The following is a 15,982-nucleotide window of genomic DNA, read 5'->3' on the forward strand; positions in this document are numbered from 1 at the left end:
AAAGGACTGATGCTTTTCCAATTGAACTTCCTGAATATAGAAGGTATTGTGCTATAGCAGTGACTTTAAGATCATGCGTAGTTCCAGGTGCTCCTTACTGACTTGAATAGTCGTTCTCCCACCTGGAAAACAGCAGTTCTCTCCTGTTTTCTGATTCTGAGTTATTGTCTTAGACTAAATTAAAAATGGTAAGAGCTATGTATGCTCTTCCTTGGCCCTCTCTGCAATGAGTTGGACATGCAGCTAAGCAAATGCTGCTTCAGGGTTTATGTGTATTTCCAAATTGACATCACGTATTCAAGAGAAAAATACTTTCTGTTCTTAAAAAATGATCTTGCTACAAGGATTTTTTTTCCTCCATCAGTCTTTTATTTTGCAAGATGTATATGTATTGGCTGCTGTTAATAAAGCATCCAATCTGAAATACAGTTATCCGTGTGTATCTGCACAGAATAAATTTCCATGTCCACTGGGAGGAAACTCACACAAATTCTTGTTGTGTTTATGTGAGCAAGCATGACATGTGGGAAGTTATCAGTTTACCAATTTTAGAACAGCACCTTTAGAACAACTCTATTTTTATCTAAACAGCGTGCTGTTGCTCTAGCATTTGGTACCTTTGATGCACTTATGAGCTTCTGCTTCTCTTTTTATCATCAGCAACTACCACAGCGGAAAGTACTGGGAAAAGGATAGGGCACATTATTTGTCCCTCAGATGTCAGTGGTGTTAATTTATTTGTCAGTCATAGTCGCAGATCTGTTTCCTTTGAGTAGATATAGCAGCACCTTCACATGTGGACACACAAATCCTTCAGTCAGAAATCTTTCACACGCAAGTCTGCTGCAGCTAAGACTCAGCTGTAGTCCCCATGATGACCAAGACAGCAGCTCCTCAGTTATTGATAGCTTGTTCTGTTATGTTTTAAATTTTCACTGAAATTTAATTTGTTACTTTAATTCCAGCCATTATTCCAAGAACAGACACTATTTCTGTAACAGCAACACTTACCTTTATCTATCTGCCATTGTGGTATCTGGTATATATGCCCCCCCAAAAAATGCAAATATATCTAAAGTAGGCTGATTGGAACACTGAGGCCAATCCTACAGGCATCTAAGGACTTATTCCAGCATGGGTTAGCTGCTGAGGAGGGGCTGCTGCATGTATGAACAGGGTTCATCCTCTGGGCAGGCAACTCCACTTCCTGGGAAAAGGACCAGCTTTGAGAAAAGGCTTGTCAGTGGAGAGAGGCAGCCCACATGCACTGCCCAGCTTGAGGCGATTTTGTGGAAACCTTGAGGAAAAGGATAGAAACCTCTAATGTGGCTCTGTATTTTTGAGGAGTCAGTATAGAGGGTGGAACAGTACTCATGCTTTGAACTGATTTTTCCACATTTTCACCTATATTGTCTCAGCCCTACACGTTTATTTATAGAAACGGAGAAAACCCTGGAAGTCACAAATTTGTAAGATTCTCTTCCTTGTAAAAGTTCTTTCAGCCCAAAGGCAGAAGGAGAATTAGACAAATTTCTCAGGCAAATAATCTACTCTGTAACTGTTCTCTAGATAACCTGTTTTTGTTATACTGTTTCCGTTGCAATGTGAGATGGGAAAATGGAATGCATTTGCCAAGTGAGATTAGAAATAAATGAGGGAACTGCCAATGCAAATATTCATATTTTGGGATATAACCCAATTTTGAACAAAAAGAATGGTGAGATCAGGTTCTGATATAAAAAGATCTTCTGCACAGTGTGCCCAACTTAATAATGCAATGAGATAAGTAACATCTGCATTTCCTTATCTGCATTGTTTAAATTTAATAAAATCATTATTGCATTTAATTTCTTTCTTCCATAAAGGGAAGTAATTTGTTTTCAGAATGGTAAGATGTAAACTGAAGATAAAGAAAGAAAGGAAAAAACAAACGGAATCCCTCAATTCTCCCAAGACCTACTGTCTAACATACTTTTCTTCAACTTCCACACCTTTATTTGCCCTCCAGATTTCTTTCTCTCCTCAGTACCTGCTGTTTTCAGGTGGCTGCCAATGGGATGGTCAGTGACCTGGGCCTTGGTGCATGGAGTTAGGATCCTCTGCCCAGCTGTCTATGTTTGCTCTTATCTCCTCCATTTCACCCCTGTGTTTCTTAGCTCCCAACACACGCACACTTGCCCATTCACTTGCTCTCTACTGCACCCGATATAACCATGTATATCTAATGTTCCCCCAGATTAATGTGCACCTAATGTGTGGCAGAGTAGGGTACTATGACTGTACCTCATGCTTTGTCTACACTTCTGTGCACCTCTGTGGCAAGGGAAACTGTTGCTCTGGGAAAGTTGTGGCCAAAAATCTCTTTGCTGGAATGCACCTAATAGCAGTGCTTCAGTTTCATCAGTCATAGAATCATAGAATCTCCAATGTTAGCAAAGCCCTCTAAGATCATCCAGTCCAACCATCCAACCATCACCAGTATTTCCCACTAAGTGTCATCCCAACAAAATCTCCTGCTGGGGTGGGAAGGGCTCTACGAACACATTCATGGATGCCTCTGTTAGAATTCAGAGGGGAGTAATCTAATGTGATATATTTTCTTACTTTTCTGAGTTTGACAATATTGCAGCTACATAAAAGATCCAAAATAATCTAATTTTCAGCCCCTTTTGTTTTTCTTAAGCAGGTGGAGTCATGAATCACTTCAGCTGAACTTCTGACAATGGATTTTCATCTCAGTCTTTACAGCAGAATTTGAACACTGGGTTTAGTCTTGCTGCTGTTCCTCTTGCCTTCTGCAAGTGTCTAAAATTGGTCACCACTGTTCCTACATTTGGTAAGGAACAAGGAGCAAGCAGTTTTCAAAACCAACAATGGCTCTGAGGACAATTATACACCAGGAGACTGAGGGCACTGAGAGGTCTTGATGGCCCTGACTTTCCTCAGCTGGACCCTGTCAGTGGTCAGTCTCAAGCCTGGGCCTTCAGTCCTGGCCTGAACTAAGTTAAGCCTTCTATCCAGGCTTGCTGTAGATATGAGATGTAGCCTGCATCGTCTTCTGTCCTGCCTCTGCTCTGCCTCCTGGGTGAACCTCATAATGATTCTGCAGGTAGTGTATCTCTAGGCCTGTATCTAGCCTTGCCTTCTGCTCCTGTTGCTCTTGACTGATCTCTAGATGTGCAGTGGGCTTGATTTACCACCGACTTTCTTTGGTTCTGTTGCTACAGCACCTGGGCCTTGCTCAGGTGCTGTGGGACTGTGCGTTGTCAGTGGGGCTATCTTTGGCTCCTGACTTCTTTTCCTATTGAAGCAGCCTTGTTCTTCCCCGACACATAAAGATCTTCCTTGCAGAATGAAGAATGCAGCCTCTTCCGAACTGAACTCTACTTGACTTTTCATAGCCAAATCTGATGCTCCCTCTTTCCCTGAAAAGACAATGAGCTTTCTATAGTTACTGAGTGTGTGATGGCTCCCCTGTACTCTCAGTGGTCCTGGAATCTTGGAACAGGATGAAGCTGCACCCCTGCATGTGGGTGTCATCTGGGGTGCAGCACCTGTTCTGCCCTCCCTATCAACAAGCAATGAGAGCAATCATTTTTGTGCCTCAGAGCAAGGTACTATCTCTTTTAGGAGAAAAGGTACAAAACAGAGCAATGAGCTACTTAAAAGGCCAGTAGTGACTCTGATTTGCCAAACTACATTGGTGGAGGCTCCTCCTGTACCTCCAAAGATCTATGGCTTCTACAGTCCATTCATGTAATCTGCGATGTTCTCTCCTATCCTGAAAGAATCAGTTTCTTGTCAATCGCTGAACCAGTCCTAAACATCTTTCCTTTGATGCAAAATACATTATTAAAAGCAAGCAGGAGTTTAAATGTTTGCAGAAGGAATTTCCTTAGTGCATTTCAGGCAGAAACTAAAAAAAAGAAGATCACTAAAATATTCTAATATTTACTTATTAATGATACTTCACTCATCACCTTTGACATTCAGTTTAGAAGAACTATTTATTAATGAAAGGGTAGTGCATTCATTTACTGGAACAGATCAACATTTCATAATATTTTTCTCTCTCCAAATATTTACATAAATGAAGACTAACCCTAATTGCACTCAATTACTATCTTACTGTATAACATCAAAATATCAAGAGGGAAAAAAAAAGAAAGAATAAAGTGTATATTTACCCCAAGGCCGGTAGCAGGACTTCTTATCAGCTGATACTGTACTAACACTTTTGACTTAAAGCTGTGATTCCTCTAGTAACTTTTAAACTTGTAACCCCTAGCAGGAAAGAAGAGAATGGGGGAAAAGTATATAACATCAGTGCCTTACTTAAAATTTAAAACCGATGAGAGAATCTGATGTTGCATAACTATAAAACTTATTCATAGCAAAACACATTCTGAATTCCAGATGAAGTCAGCTAGAGAGGTAGACCAAGTTCCACACACTGAAGTTCACTATCTGACAGTGTTTCTGATTCCAATATAGTCAGCATTTCCATTGCAGCAGGTCAGTTGCAAGATGGTATCACATTAATTACATATGCGCTCCTGCTAGAGCATACTGGCTAACTATTAACTGTCTGCCATTAGAGAGGAATTCCCCCCTTGCTGTTATGCTTCATGACTCTACTTTAAATATGTGAGTGATAAAGGCAAAATGTTGGATTACGTCAGTGCAGATCATAGAATTGTTGAGCAAATTCTGCTGTGTCCAGAAACCAAATAATCAGAGAGTAACTTACAAATAAGTGGCTCAGATTAGTGAAAGATTTACTCTATAAATGAAACTGATCTTAACACTGGAGCTAATCTTCTGCCTTTGAAATACAAGAGTAAAAAGAACAATGTAAAGTTATTGGAGTTAATTCATTGAAACTTTGTACCCCATTCTTTTCCTATTTTTTTGCCCATTCAGAAGCACCCTTATCTATTAAGATTACGTAATTATCTTTCCATGATAAAATTTATTGTAAGCTGGTGATAATTTTGGCCATTCTTCAAGAAATGAAGTGCTTTCTTTTCATTAGACTGGTGAACAGTGGTATTTCTGAGAGTGCCCAAGAGTACGTAATGACCACTCCAATGAGAGACTGTGAGCCAAAGCACTGTAAGTGACTTGTGTCTTCTGTGCAGCAGCTGTAAATATACAGTGCTGCAAGGATGCAAGAGGAGGTGCAGGTGACTCTGTATTCAGTGGATAGACCATTATTTATAACCAAATCAGAAACACTTTACAGATTTTTACCAATGGCTTTTGTGGAGGTGTGGCTTGGGTAGGCTCTTTAGAAAAGACTTTCTATCTGTGAGAACTGGATTTGAACCATTTAACTCCCACTTTTCTCCCCTGTAGACATCTCTTACAGCTCTATAGAAGACATTTGATTTGCTCTAAATCATTTCCATTCTATTTTCATTTTCATGTCAGCCACAATAAAATATGAACAGAATCACAGAATCACAGGGTTGGAAGGGACCTCAAGGATCATGAATCTCCAACCCCCTGCCACAGGCAGGGCCACCAACCTCCACATTTCATACTAGACCAGGCTGCCCAGGGCCCCATCCAGTCTGGCCTTGAACACCTCTAAGGATGGGCATCTACAGCCTCTCTGGCAGCCTGTTCCAGCACCTCACCACTCTCTCTGTAAAGAACTTCCCCTAAAATCCAACCTAAATCTTCCCTCCCTCAACTTAAAACCATTTTCCCTTGTCCTGCAGTTTTCTACCCTTTCAAAGAGTTGACTCTCCTCCTGTTTAAAGGCTCCCTTTAGGTACCAAAAGGCTGCAATGAGGTCACCCCACAGCCTTCTTTTCTCCAGGCTGAATAAGCCCAGCTCCCTCAGCCTGTCTTTGTAGGGGAGGTGCTCCAGTCCCCTGATCATCTTCATGGCCCTCCTCTGGACCCTCTCCAACAGTTCCCTGTCTTTTTTTTTCTGGGGACTCCACACTGGACAGCTGGCTTAATCTAGTAATGCCACATGTCATTGCTATAGGCAACACCTCTTCTGATCATGCGGATTTTTTCTTGTTTTTTTTTTCAATAATTTATCAGAAGTACTGATTAGTGGACAAAGCACAGGTTTGCCACTATGTTTATTACTGGATGAAAATTAAAGACACTTTAATGTAACAAATTCTTTGGTGAATGGAGGTATTAAATTCTGCTTCCTTCTTTTGTGCACTCTTTTCTATCTGAAGAACAACATCCATGCAGAGAAAAATGCTTTTGGAGGAAGAGCCTTTACTGAAGGTTTGTTTCTAGGGACTTTAAATATCAATTGAGCTGTGCCATTAAATACCTAGGACTGATCCTGCAAGGGGCTGAAAGCTGGAAGACCCAATTTAAGGTCTTCAGAATTAGTCAATAGATGAGACATAATACAGTGTGATACATAATATGGTATTTGTGAGATATCTTCATGCAGCTTCTGTTGCTTCACCTGGTAACTGACAAAACCCTATTACTGGCCTCAGGTTGACTGAAGAGTTTTTTTTTGCATGTGTTTCCTAGGCACCACCAGAGTGTGTACTTACTGGGAATTGTCAGATGGGATGCTGGCATGTTTTGTGTGAGACCACCTACTTGCTGGGGGCAGAATTGTTTTGGAAGAATTATCTTCTTTGCCAGCACCGAAAATGTTGCTGAGAATAAATCTGTAAAATGGAAATCTCATCATTTACAGTGGTGATGACTTTCAGGGAATCAGCAAAGACAGCTAGTCTATTTATTGTGCAGCCAGTGTGTGTTTGGCTACCAGGTGAACCTACAAGAAGATCATGAGAAAGACCATTTATTACATTTTAAAGAGAAAGACAGTCCCATTTTCCTTGATGGAAGCTGGAGGATGAATACAGCTTTTCTAATTTATTTATTTCAACTTGGAGAGAAGAAGGGAATATTGCTGTTGATAACTTCAGGGCAGGCAACCGTCACCTTTCTCCCAGAAAGTGTTGTGTTTGTTGTCCAATGCCTGTCTCCTGGAGTAGGAGGCAGCTTGTGTGCACGCACTCTTAATCAGACAGTGCAAATATGAAAAGGACGAGGAGAGAGAACAACTACAGTGTGGGAGACACAAACTCATTTCCCATAAGCGGTGCTGCCGTTTGTCCTTCCTGGCTGAAATTTGCCTCAATTCCACTGCCAAATCAACTCATCCCCAGAGGATATGTCATCAATACAGAACAAGGTATTATTACCCTAATTATGTGGATGCCATGTTGTAACAGAACAGCCTGGCTTCGCTGCTCTTTACTTTCAATTTCCTTACTAGGTAAGTGAGGATGTAATTGTTCAAGGCTACCTTTCTGTCAGTAGTAAGAGATTAGCATCTTCACGTACAGTGCACCCAGGATGTGTTTCACTATCTCCCAGGACTACATTCTTCCATTTGTGCACAAAGGGTGTAAGAAACAGCTAGGTTTAAAGTTAAGGATCTCAGCTGCATTCCCAAAGCTTTATGGGATGAGCTAGAATCAAAATGATGCAGTTTGTTAGAAAATGTGCCAAATCTGGGAACTGAACTTTAACGTCTCATGATCCCTGGAATGTTGTAACTCACAGCCCATTCTGCTTTTTCAGTATTTGGTATCATGCTCTGAAATGTTCAATTGCCCTCTAAAGCGTAAATATACCAGAAATACTTGAAAATCAGATATATAACTTGGAATGCCATCTGAACTCCTCGACTGGAAAAGGAAAGGATGCTGAGATTGTCATAAAAATTTATGTGTGCAAGAAAAGTATTACAATTAACAGCGTGGTACTATCCCTGCACTTTTTGAGCCAGCCTCCCCCACACATGAAGCCAGAGTATTAATGAGCATCTCAGATCTCTGAGCTGATGGACAAGCTGGGATTCAAAATGTTTTAATACAGCCTGTGTTTAGAGAGTTTCGCAAAGAAAGAATTGTTAATGAGTAATCCTTGTCCATTAGGGCACAGAGCCAATGAGCCCAAGCTTTGATTCATTGTGTTATCACTACAGGCTTCTGCTAAACCTAAAAACAAAACAAAAATGTTCCTGTGTGAGAATCGTTAGGATACTGAACTGACTGCAGAACTGTCTTACATCCTGCCATCCACGATATTGCAGAAAAGGACAGTAAGTAGTAACTTCTTACATTGCTATATCTTGCTCTTATGTTCCACAGCATAAAAGCAATTTTCTCACCAGAATTACTTAGAGGATGTTAATGAATTCTCGGTCAGGATAGAAGGAATTTTAAAAGAATAACAAGAGGAGAAGTAACTTTGTCTATAAACCTGATGCAACAACAGATATTCCCCTTGGGGGGAAAAAAAAAAAGTTGAGATCATAAAAAAAACCCGACATGGTTGGAATTCGTCATTAGAAAGCTGCCTTTAGTGCCTTTGTGTTGGTTGAAAAAAGAGCTTAACTTTGACACTGCATCTTTCCTGAAATAACACAATCTCGTTAATTATGTGCCTCAGCTTTATGATTGCACTGATTTGTTTCCTCTTTTTTTTTTTTTTTTTTTTTTTTTTAATTTTAAAAAACTTGAGTCCGTTAATGGAAAAATGGGAATAATCTACATAGGATAATCTAAAGGAGTGGTTATATTCATTTTATATAATTTCTCATTTAGACAGATTTGTGTATAGATACCGGGTGCATCTTCTGAAGTCCGGAACTTCGGCACTTATAACTACCATAAGCAAAAAGGAGTTTTGCATTTCAAGTGACTACTGTTAAAATCTTTAAATTTAAGAAAATGTCAGTTTACTTTGAATGCTCCTGCTAGCCTTATGCCTTCAAAATACTGCAAGAGCGGTACACATTTGACACATATTTCTTATTTTTACTGTTGTTGCTCATGTTACAGAGAGCTCAGAGCCCCCAGTTGGCTATATGGGAGCTCAAAAACAGGTTAGGAAAGGAAGCATGGCTGCTGAGACAGGAAAAAGGTGCTGGAGAAAGGAAAAGTGCAAAGGAATGGTGTTCAGTTCAGCCCAGAGCCAGTCAGAAGTGCCCCACTCTTTGAAGTCAACCTGCCTATGTTCAGAAATGGCATCAAGTCTTTTGGCAGAGCTTTCACTCCTACTTGTGATTTGTTCCTTCAAAATAAGCAGTATGAATATCTCGTGTTTTATCTGTGTGCTGTATCTCTTTAATTCCTTTGATTTTGAACATCATACTAAAACCAGACAGCCACACAGAGTAAATTTCAACCAAACACATTTCTAAAACTTGCTCATATTGTTGCTTATGTTCTGCATCAGTTGCTGCATAGCTGCCCATGGTGCCATGCATGCCATGGTGATCTGGCAGTGAAAGGCTAGAAGCGAGGAGTGTGAATCTTCCTCATGCTTTCATGTCATTGGTATACTTTAAAGAGAACAGGCAGGCACATAGAAAGACTTTCATAAAAGCGAGGCTTTGTGTTGAATATTCTACAAAAAGGCTATGAGGCAAGATCAAAAGCTTGTGAACTAGATGGGAACCTTTCCATTGATGTTAACAGTGTTCGGATCAGGCCATGGATTAACTGAAACTTCTCTGAGAACTGGTGGCCACATGTGTAAAGAATAGGAAAATATTACAGGGCAGAAAGAAGGAAAAGTTTTGCTAATATTTGTGAAATTTTTTGCCGGTACTTTGACATAGCTTCCTTGACTGAGATATTGAAACAGATAAAGTCAATCTTCTGAAGGTAATTAGAGTTTTAAGGAGGCTTTCTGATGATCAAACATATTTTTGCTTTAGCTGAAAGGATGAGCCTATGGTGCTTTTTACTTTCAGTGAGCCCAGTCAATTTTAACTTTAATTACTCCATAAAGAGACTTGGTTTTGCTAACACAGAAGCCAGGGGAAGTTTTTGTATTGATGATTGAAGGCAAAGAGGCAGTTCATTGATAAGAGCACACAATAAAACTGAAAGACCCACATCTGTGTGCATGTGTGTGTGCATACACACATTTGTATACACTCAGCAGCACCTCTCATAAGAAGGCCAAATAAACATGCATACACGTATATGTTGTTCTTTCACCGTATAAATCTCAAATTTCTCACTTAAACATCAAATGCATAACCATGTATTGACTGTTTCAATGTGTGCTAAAATTATGTAATTCAGAGCTCTTTGTACATAATTGGTGAAGATAAGTTCAAGAAACTGAGCATATGTTTTGCTGCATATATACTGAGCTTTTTCTTTACTGTCTTATTTTGCCCTGTGAAAATAATCTCAAAAGGTGGAGCAAATAGTTTTTGAATAAATGTATCTAAAGTAATCATTTGAAACAAAGAGCTTCATTACTTGTTTCATGCCTCTTCATTTCTCTTTAAGGGCTCTATTTTGGAGAATAGTATTGATTTCCTATGCACTTATTGCCCTTATTTCAGCTTTTCCCTCATCTGATGATTTTTTTGGTTACACATCATGATGGAACATTGGTTAAGTATGGTAAGATAGTTGAGGTTTTGGATTGATAAAGAAATCTGAATTAAGAGAGTGGTTGCTGATCCCCCTTCATAGACATGAAGTGCCTCTAGAATCTGTGATGACATAGTTTTATGTCACCAAAACAAATAAATGTCTTATCTTAGGAAAACAAAAATTCTGTTGAGAGGTTCTGTGCACAGGTGGTGCAGATGGCTCTGTATGTCTCCCCACCATGTCACCAGCAAGTAATGTACCTTCGTATGCCTGCTGAGTGGCACTGTATTGCCTGTCAGTGCCATGCTTCTGAAGTTGCTCCATGAGAGTTGGAGCAAGCTGAGACCATGGCTGTTTAACTACAGGAATAGCCCCAGAGGATTAAGCTGAGAAGTGGCTAATGGCATGGTGTAAATCATGGAAACAGCTATTTGAAAGCAGAGAAGTCTGCCTCTGGGTCTGTGGCACTTTGTGGCATTGACTTATGCTGACCTATCTGTACCATTTCCTAGAACTGAAAGAAGTGTGGAAGAAGTGGTGCTTAAATATCTCATATTGTGTAAGTGATGTAAGCCTGAAAGCTGAAAATCATTAGCTGCTGCTTTTGAATTACTGATGAAATTAATTGGGTAAATCTAACAGGTTCACAGCAGGTTGTAGCTAGGAGCATTCTAAAGCAAAATATAAATTAGTATTTAATGAAGAGTTTGGCATTCAGGAAAATTTACAATAGCAAAGCTGCATGTAATGGAAAAACAAATTTCTAGCCTTTTCAGTGGTGATCAAGCCTTATATATGACAAAAGTCCTAGTAAGATATGATCAATTTCTTTCATGAATTCCAGTAAATGGTCTACATCAGCTGAATATATTAAAGGAAATTATAGATAGGTAGATAGATATGCACTTACATATATAAAAAAAATGGGAACTCTAAAATCCTTATGAATATTTGACTGGAATTGAATCTGCCTAGATCAAAATTAATGTGGGAGGAGGGGTGGAGTTACAAAATAAGTTACAAAAAAAGTAATGTCTGAGCATACAGGGAAGTTGTAGCAAATATGCCACAGATTTATCACAATGAACGAAGCACTGTTAATGGCATCATTTGTGTGTGTGTGTAAAGAATAACAGAGCCTAGGAACTCTGTCTTGAGTGGTGTTATTCAATGATATGTTAAGAAAAGAATAATTGGATAGTCTTAAAGGAATAGTTCAAAGAGACTGTAAAAATGCAAATATCATTCGAGTATAGCATGCAGCTTTCTTACCTTACATGCAGCACAGACTAGACAGATACAGGATAAATAGCATACAAGCTAAGGAACTGTGCACGAAAATTTTAACTGTATACCAAAATACTCAGTAAGTAATGCCACAGGGATCTGTCTTTAAAATGTCCTGATATAACACCCCAAATCCTCTAGGAACATGAGGTACTACACTCTGTGTGAATATATAGGAATTCACAGTACCAGTGCTGCTGTCAGCTGTAGTAGTGTTAGCTAGCTAGGTTTGCTGAGGAAACGTGAGGCTTAACAGTAATAACAGAACATAATCTTCAAGTTTTGTTGCAGGGAAAGAGAGAATCTTGCATTGAACTGCATGGGTTGCACTCCTGTGGGCAGTAAGAAAACTACTGATGGGCTTGCATGTGAAGGCAAGGTGAAGATGGCCTCTTCTTTAGCAAGAAAATTCATAGAAAACTTCAGAATTCCTCTGAAGATGCCTCATTTTGGCATTTCTCTATGGCTTTCCATTTTTTTTTTCATTATTATAATTTCCCAGTCCTGACTTTGCTGCTCTCCTCTCCAATTGCAGGACCCTTAGGACAGGGCTGTAAGAGGAGCCTTCCTCCCTAGAGCCTGCCATGGGAAGTTCATGAGAAAATTACTGTATTGCTGCTGACTTCCCTTAGCAACCTCAGTGGACAGCCCCTTTTCTTGAGGGGTTTTGGCAATGGAAACCTTCCCCAGAAAATGTGACAGAGGTAGTGACATGGCTGGAAGTGGATGTGAACCTGCTAGGATGGTTAGGCTGGTTGCTAAGCCCCATCCCAAGATATGTGGAGTTTTTTGCTGCTGCAAAACTGTTTCTGTGCTAGATTTGAGAATGAGTGTTTACATGTTATTTGCTGCAGGACCCGAATCTGGTCTGTGACACAAGTAGCTTTTGACATTTCTGAGTAAACTGTTTAAATTATCTGTGGGCAGACATTTAAGATGCATCGGTCTAATTAGAGGGCCTCTGTTTATGTTAAGAAAGAACTTAATGAATCCTTATGGACAAATCTGAATATAATTACACAGCGTGCTTGCTGGTCTCACAAGCTCCTTCCCAGTCTGTGGGGCTCTGGGGCCTCCTGCTGCACTCACGTTTTTGTCAGATGACTTCAGTGCTGCTTGAGAAGCACGCTGAGCCCTCAATGCATAGCAGGGCAAGCTCTAACTCTCAAGCGGCTTCAGTGAGTGGAAACACAGACTCAGGAACAGTCCCACGGGAATGAAATCAAAGAAAGAATTAAGATAGAATCTTTTTGGTGTCTGCATTGAGGCACTGGAGCCTATGAGGCGTCCTGTGTGCGTTCTCTGACTGCTGACAGTCCTGCCCCACGTGTAACCTTGAGCTGTTCCATCCCACACATGAATGAGCACAACCCCATTCTTGCTCCACCCAAACTGGCCAGACTTGGGCACAGGAGACTCTTGGCATAATTTCCTGCTGACTGTGGTGCTGCTATCGCTGTAGCCCCAACCTGAGCAAGAGGCAGTGGTAGGCCTCTCACCTCCTAACAGCCTAATGGTTGGAGTGGAAGGGAGAAAACCCTGCTGTTTTTCTGGGTTCAGCACTACTGGCAACCTCAGGAGGTGGCAGCTGTGTTTGATGACTAGGAAAGTCTGCCAGTGACCAGGCACAAGCATCTCTCAGCTTCCCCAAGCGAGAAAGTTGTATGGCTGCTTGAGAGAGCAGGTGAGCTAGCCTGGTTTTTAGAGCAAGGATTTGCTTTCTGTTTTTGCCACCATTTATCTTCTTTAGGCAGTAATTACTGAAGGCAAGATAAAGAACCAGTCACTGGAAATTAAACTCAAGTTTCCTGACTTGGTGTCTTCTGACCTAAACCATAAGCTTGCACTTTCTCAGTAAGTGAAAACAAGGAAATGATGAAAGAGTGATGAAAAAAAATAATGGAAGCAACTACCATTCCCTGGGAGAGGGTCTGGGCAGCATTGCCCTCAGCAGGTCAGCTCAGTGCTTCAATCTGTGAATATCTGAATAAAACTGAGCATAAAGTGCCATTGGTTTTAATTGAACAGCAAAAGGATACAGCCAATAACATACAGCACAGCAAGGAAAAAACAAACTAGATGCAGCATTTTATTTGAAGGCTGAACTAGATATTGTATCTTCAATCCAAAATTTGTTACAGTAAATATTGAAACAACCTCCTTGATCCTGCCTTGCAACAGGTACACAAAAATGAATTACCTTGTTTTAAATATCCTTCTTGGTTTATATCTTTCAGGATCTCCTTTCAAACTGCTTTCTTAATTATATTCCTCCTGAACTGAAGAATAAATGGGATCTGAAATGAATTTAATAGGACATCCCCAGCTAGCTACCGCAGATGGATTTTCTCTAGCTGAAGGTCCTCATTTATTTGGTAAGTTGATTAATTAAGGATAATTTGGTATCTTAACTTTGCTTAGAGTCCTAAAAAACAAAGCACTGAAAATAAATCAAGTCAAGGATATATGGTGGACATGTGCCCACTTTCTTGAATCATCAGTCCCTATGGAAAGAACAAATAATGAGTCTGTAGTGTTTTGTCATTTAATTCTGCATTCTGCCATCAACGCTAATAGCAGCACTTCTATATTATTATCTATTATAACACTTCTAATACCTGAAAGGCAGGGGGAAAAAAAAAAGGCAGACCTGCATATGTAGGCTGGATGTTATCTTCATGTGGGTCATTCAAATCAGGTTAAACAAACATATTTTCAGTTAGTTTCAAATAAAAACTGCATTTATTTGCATTGCCATACTATATGTATTTATGATAGTAATTTCATCTAAATTAAAACTGTGACCATTAAAAACTCATGCTAATAATGTTAATGCTAAAACAATGTATAATGCAGGTTGCAAAAATCCATCCTTGCTCTTCTTCCACTAGTTTTTTTTTTTTTGTTGTTTTGTTTTGTTTTGTTTTTCAAGGATAAACACAGTCTTGTTAATGAATGAAGAATTTTTGATCAATATTTTATGACCATGGGGAAGCTGTCTTCTGCTCAGGGAGAAAAAAATAAATAAATAGAGAGAGAATAAGACAATTTTAAGCCTTTTTTTTGGCAGCATAGAAGGACTTCTGTTGAGAATCATGATACATTCAGAGCCTCACACATAATACAGATCCCACAGAAAGTTACAGCAATTCAGAAATTTCCTTTCCAAATAAGACCAAAATTTTGTCTTTTTGAGTGGTGGAAAACACTGCAATCATTTTGGTGTCTTCTATTTGAAACAAGAGTAGCATTTTGGGCACAGAGGGACAAGAAGCCATTCCTGCTGCAGAGCACATAGAATCTGGGAGCATCTCCATGAACCAGGCCACCACCAGCAACACAAACCCATACAACTAATCCAAAGCACTATTGCTAAAGATAAACACAAACATTTCACTACTGTATGTTATTGTGCTATTTTTCTTTCCCTAAATTTGGTGGGTTTTTTTTGTTTGGTTGTGGTTTGGTTTTTTGTTTTTTTTTTTTTTTTGTGTGTGTGTGTGTTTTTTTTTTTAAGGAAGAAATACTTTAGCAGGTGAAATGCTTTGCCAATAGTTTTAAAAAAAAAGTATGCATAAAATTATTCAAACATTTCAGGCCATAATACTTACAGAAGAGGATGACATCCAAATTTAGGACACTCAATTTTATATTCATTAATTCCTTTAAAACTCCTGACAATTTGTGCTACTTCAGATTTTTTTTTCCAGGTTTTTCCTCTAACAATTACTTTTTTTGCTAATTATTTTTCAAGAGGATCGGGTAGATTCAAAACACAAGAAAGTGTGTTAATGTAAAAGAGTTTTCCTCCACACCGAAATCACATTCAGAAATCTTCATGTCTTGGAAAGAGGAACTGCGTTTCCCATTATAGATATTCAGATCTTAGGGTTAAGGAGATTTAATTCAAACTGGCATTTCAGTAACAGAAAGAAATAATCTATTTTATGGGGCTCAATAGGGGTCCCACTAAAAAGGAGACTTAGCATTCCTGTTGTTTTATTTAAGCTGACTTCCAGCTCTTTCTTTATGATCACTTGGTTCTGTTCTGTGCATTGTCACTCGACTAAGTCACAATATTGAGTTCTTCCTAAGTTTGATGTCTTCTGCTCTTAGAGCCCCCCAAAAATAGAAATAACATGCAGCCAATTCTATGCAGCAAGTTACTCATTGTGAAGATATGAATCTATCTGTTCAGGATTCTTGTAGCAATTTGTTTCATCTCCTAGGTTTGTATTTGTAAGCTACTTGCATTTTTGGCATTCTCTTTTGGCAAGTAGAGACTT

At 39.4% G+C, this 15,982-nt stretch overlaps 1 protein-coding gene across 4 annotated transcripts in view; it reads left to right on the forward strand.

Annotated features, from left to right (window-relative positions):
* Positions 1–15,982, forward strand: part of NR1H4 (nuclear receptor subfamily 1 group H member 4) — a 53,198-nt gene that overhangs the window by 5,283 nt on the left and 31,933 nt on the right. The window contains exons 1-2 of one of the 4 annotated variants that reach the window (XM_042815441.1): positions 7,073–7,195; positions 13,934–14,071. In XM_042815441.1, coding sequence (XP_042671375.1) covers positions 13,987–14,071 — 85 coding nt within the window. In that variant the 5' untranslated portion in view covers positions 7,073–7,195; positions 13,934–13,986. Of the gene's footprint in view, positions 1–7,072; positions 7,196–7,966; positions 8,111–13,933; positions 14,072–15,982 lie in introns of those variants that run through there. The other 3 variants (XM_042815439.1, XM_042815442.1, XM_042815440.1) reach the window with 3 other exon arrangements.

The sequence above is a fragment of the Centrocercus urophasianus genome, unplaced genomic scaffold (assembly GCF_019232065.1).
Source record: "Centrocercus urophasianus isolate 14NV4802_14NV808 unplaced genomic scaffold, USGS_Curo_1.0 seq_15, whole genome shotgun sequence".
Taxonomy (NCBI): Eukaryota; Metazoa; Chordata; class Aves; order Galliformes; family Phasianidae; genus Centrocercus; species Centrocercus urophasianus.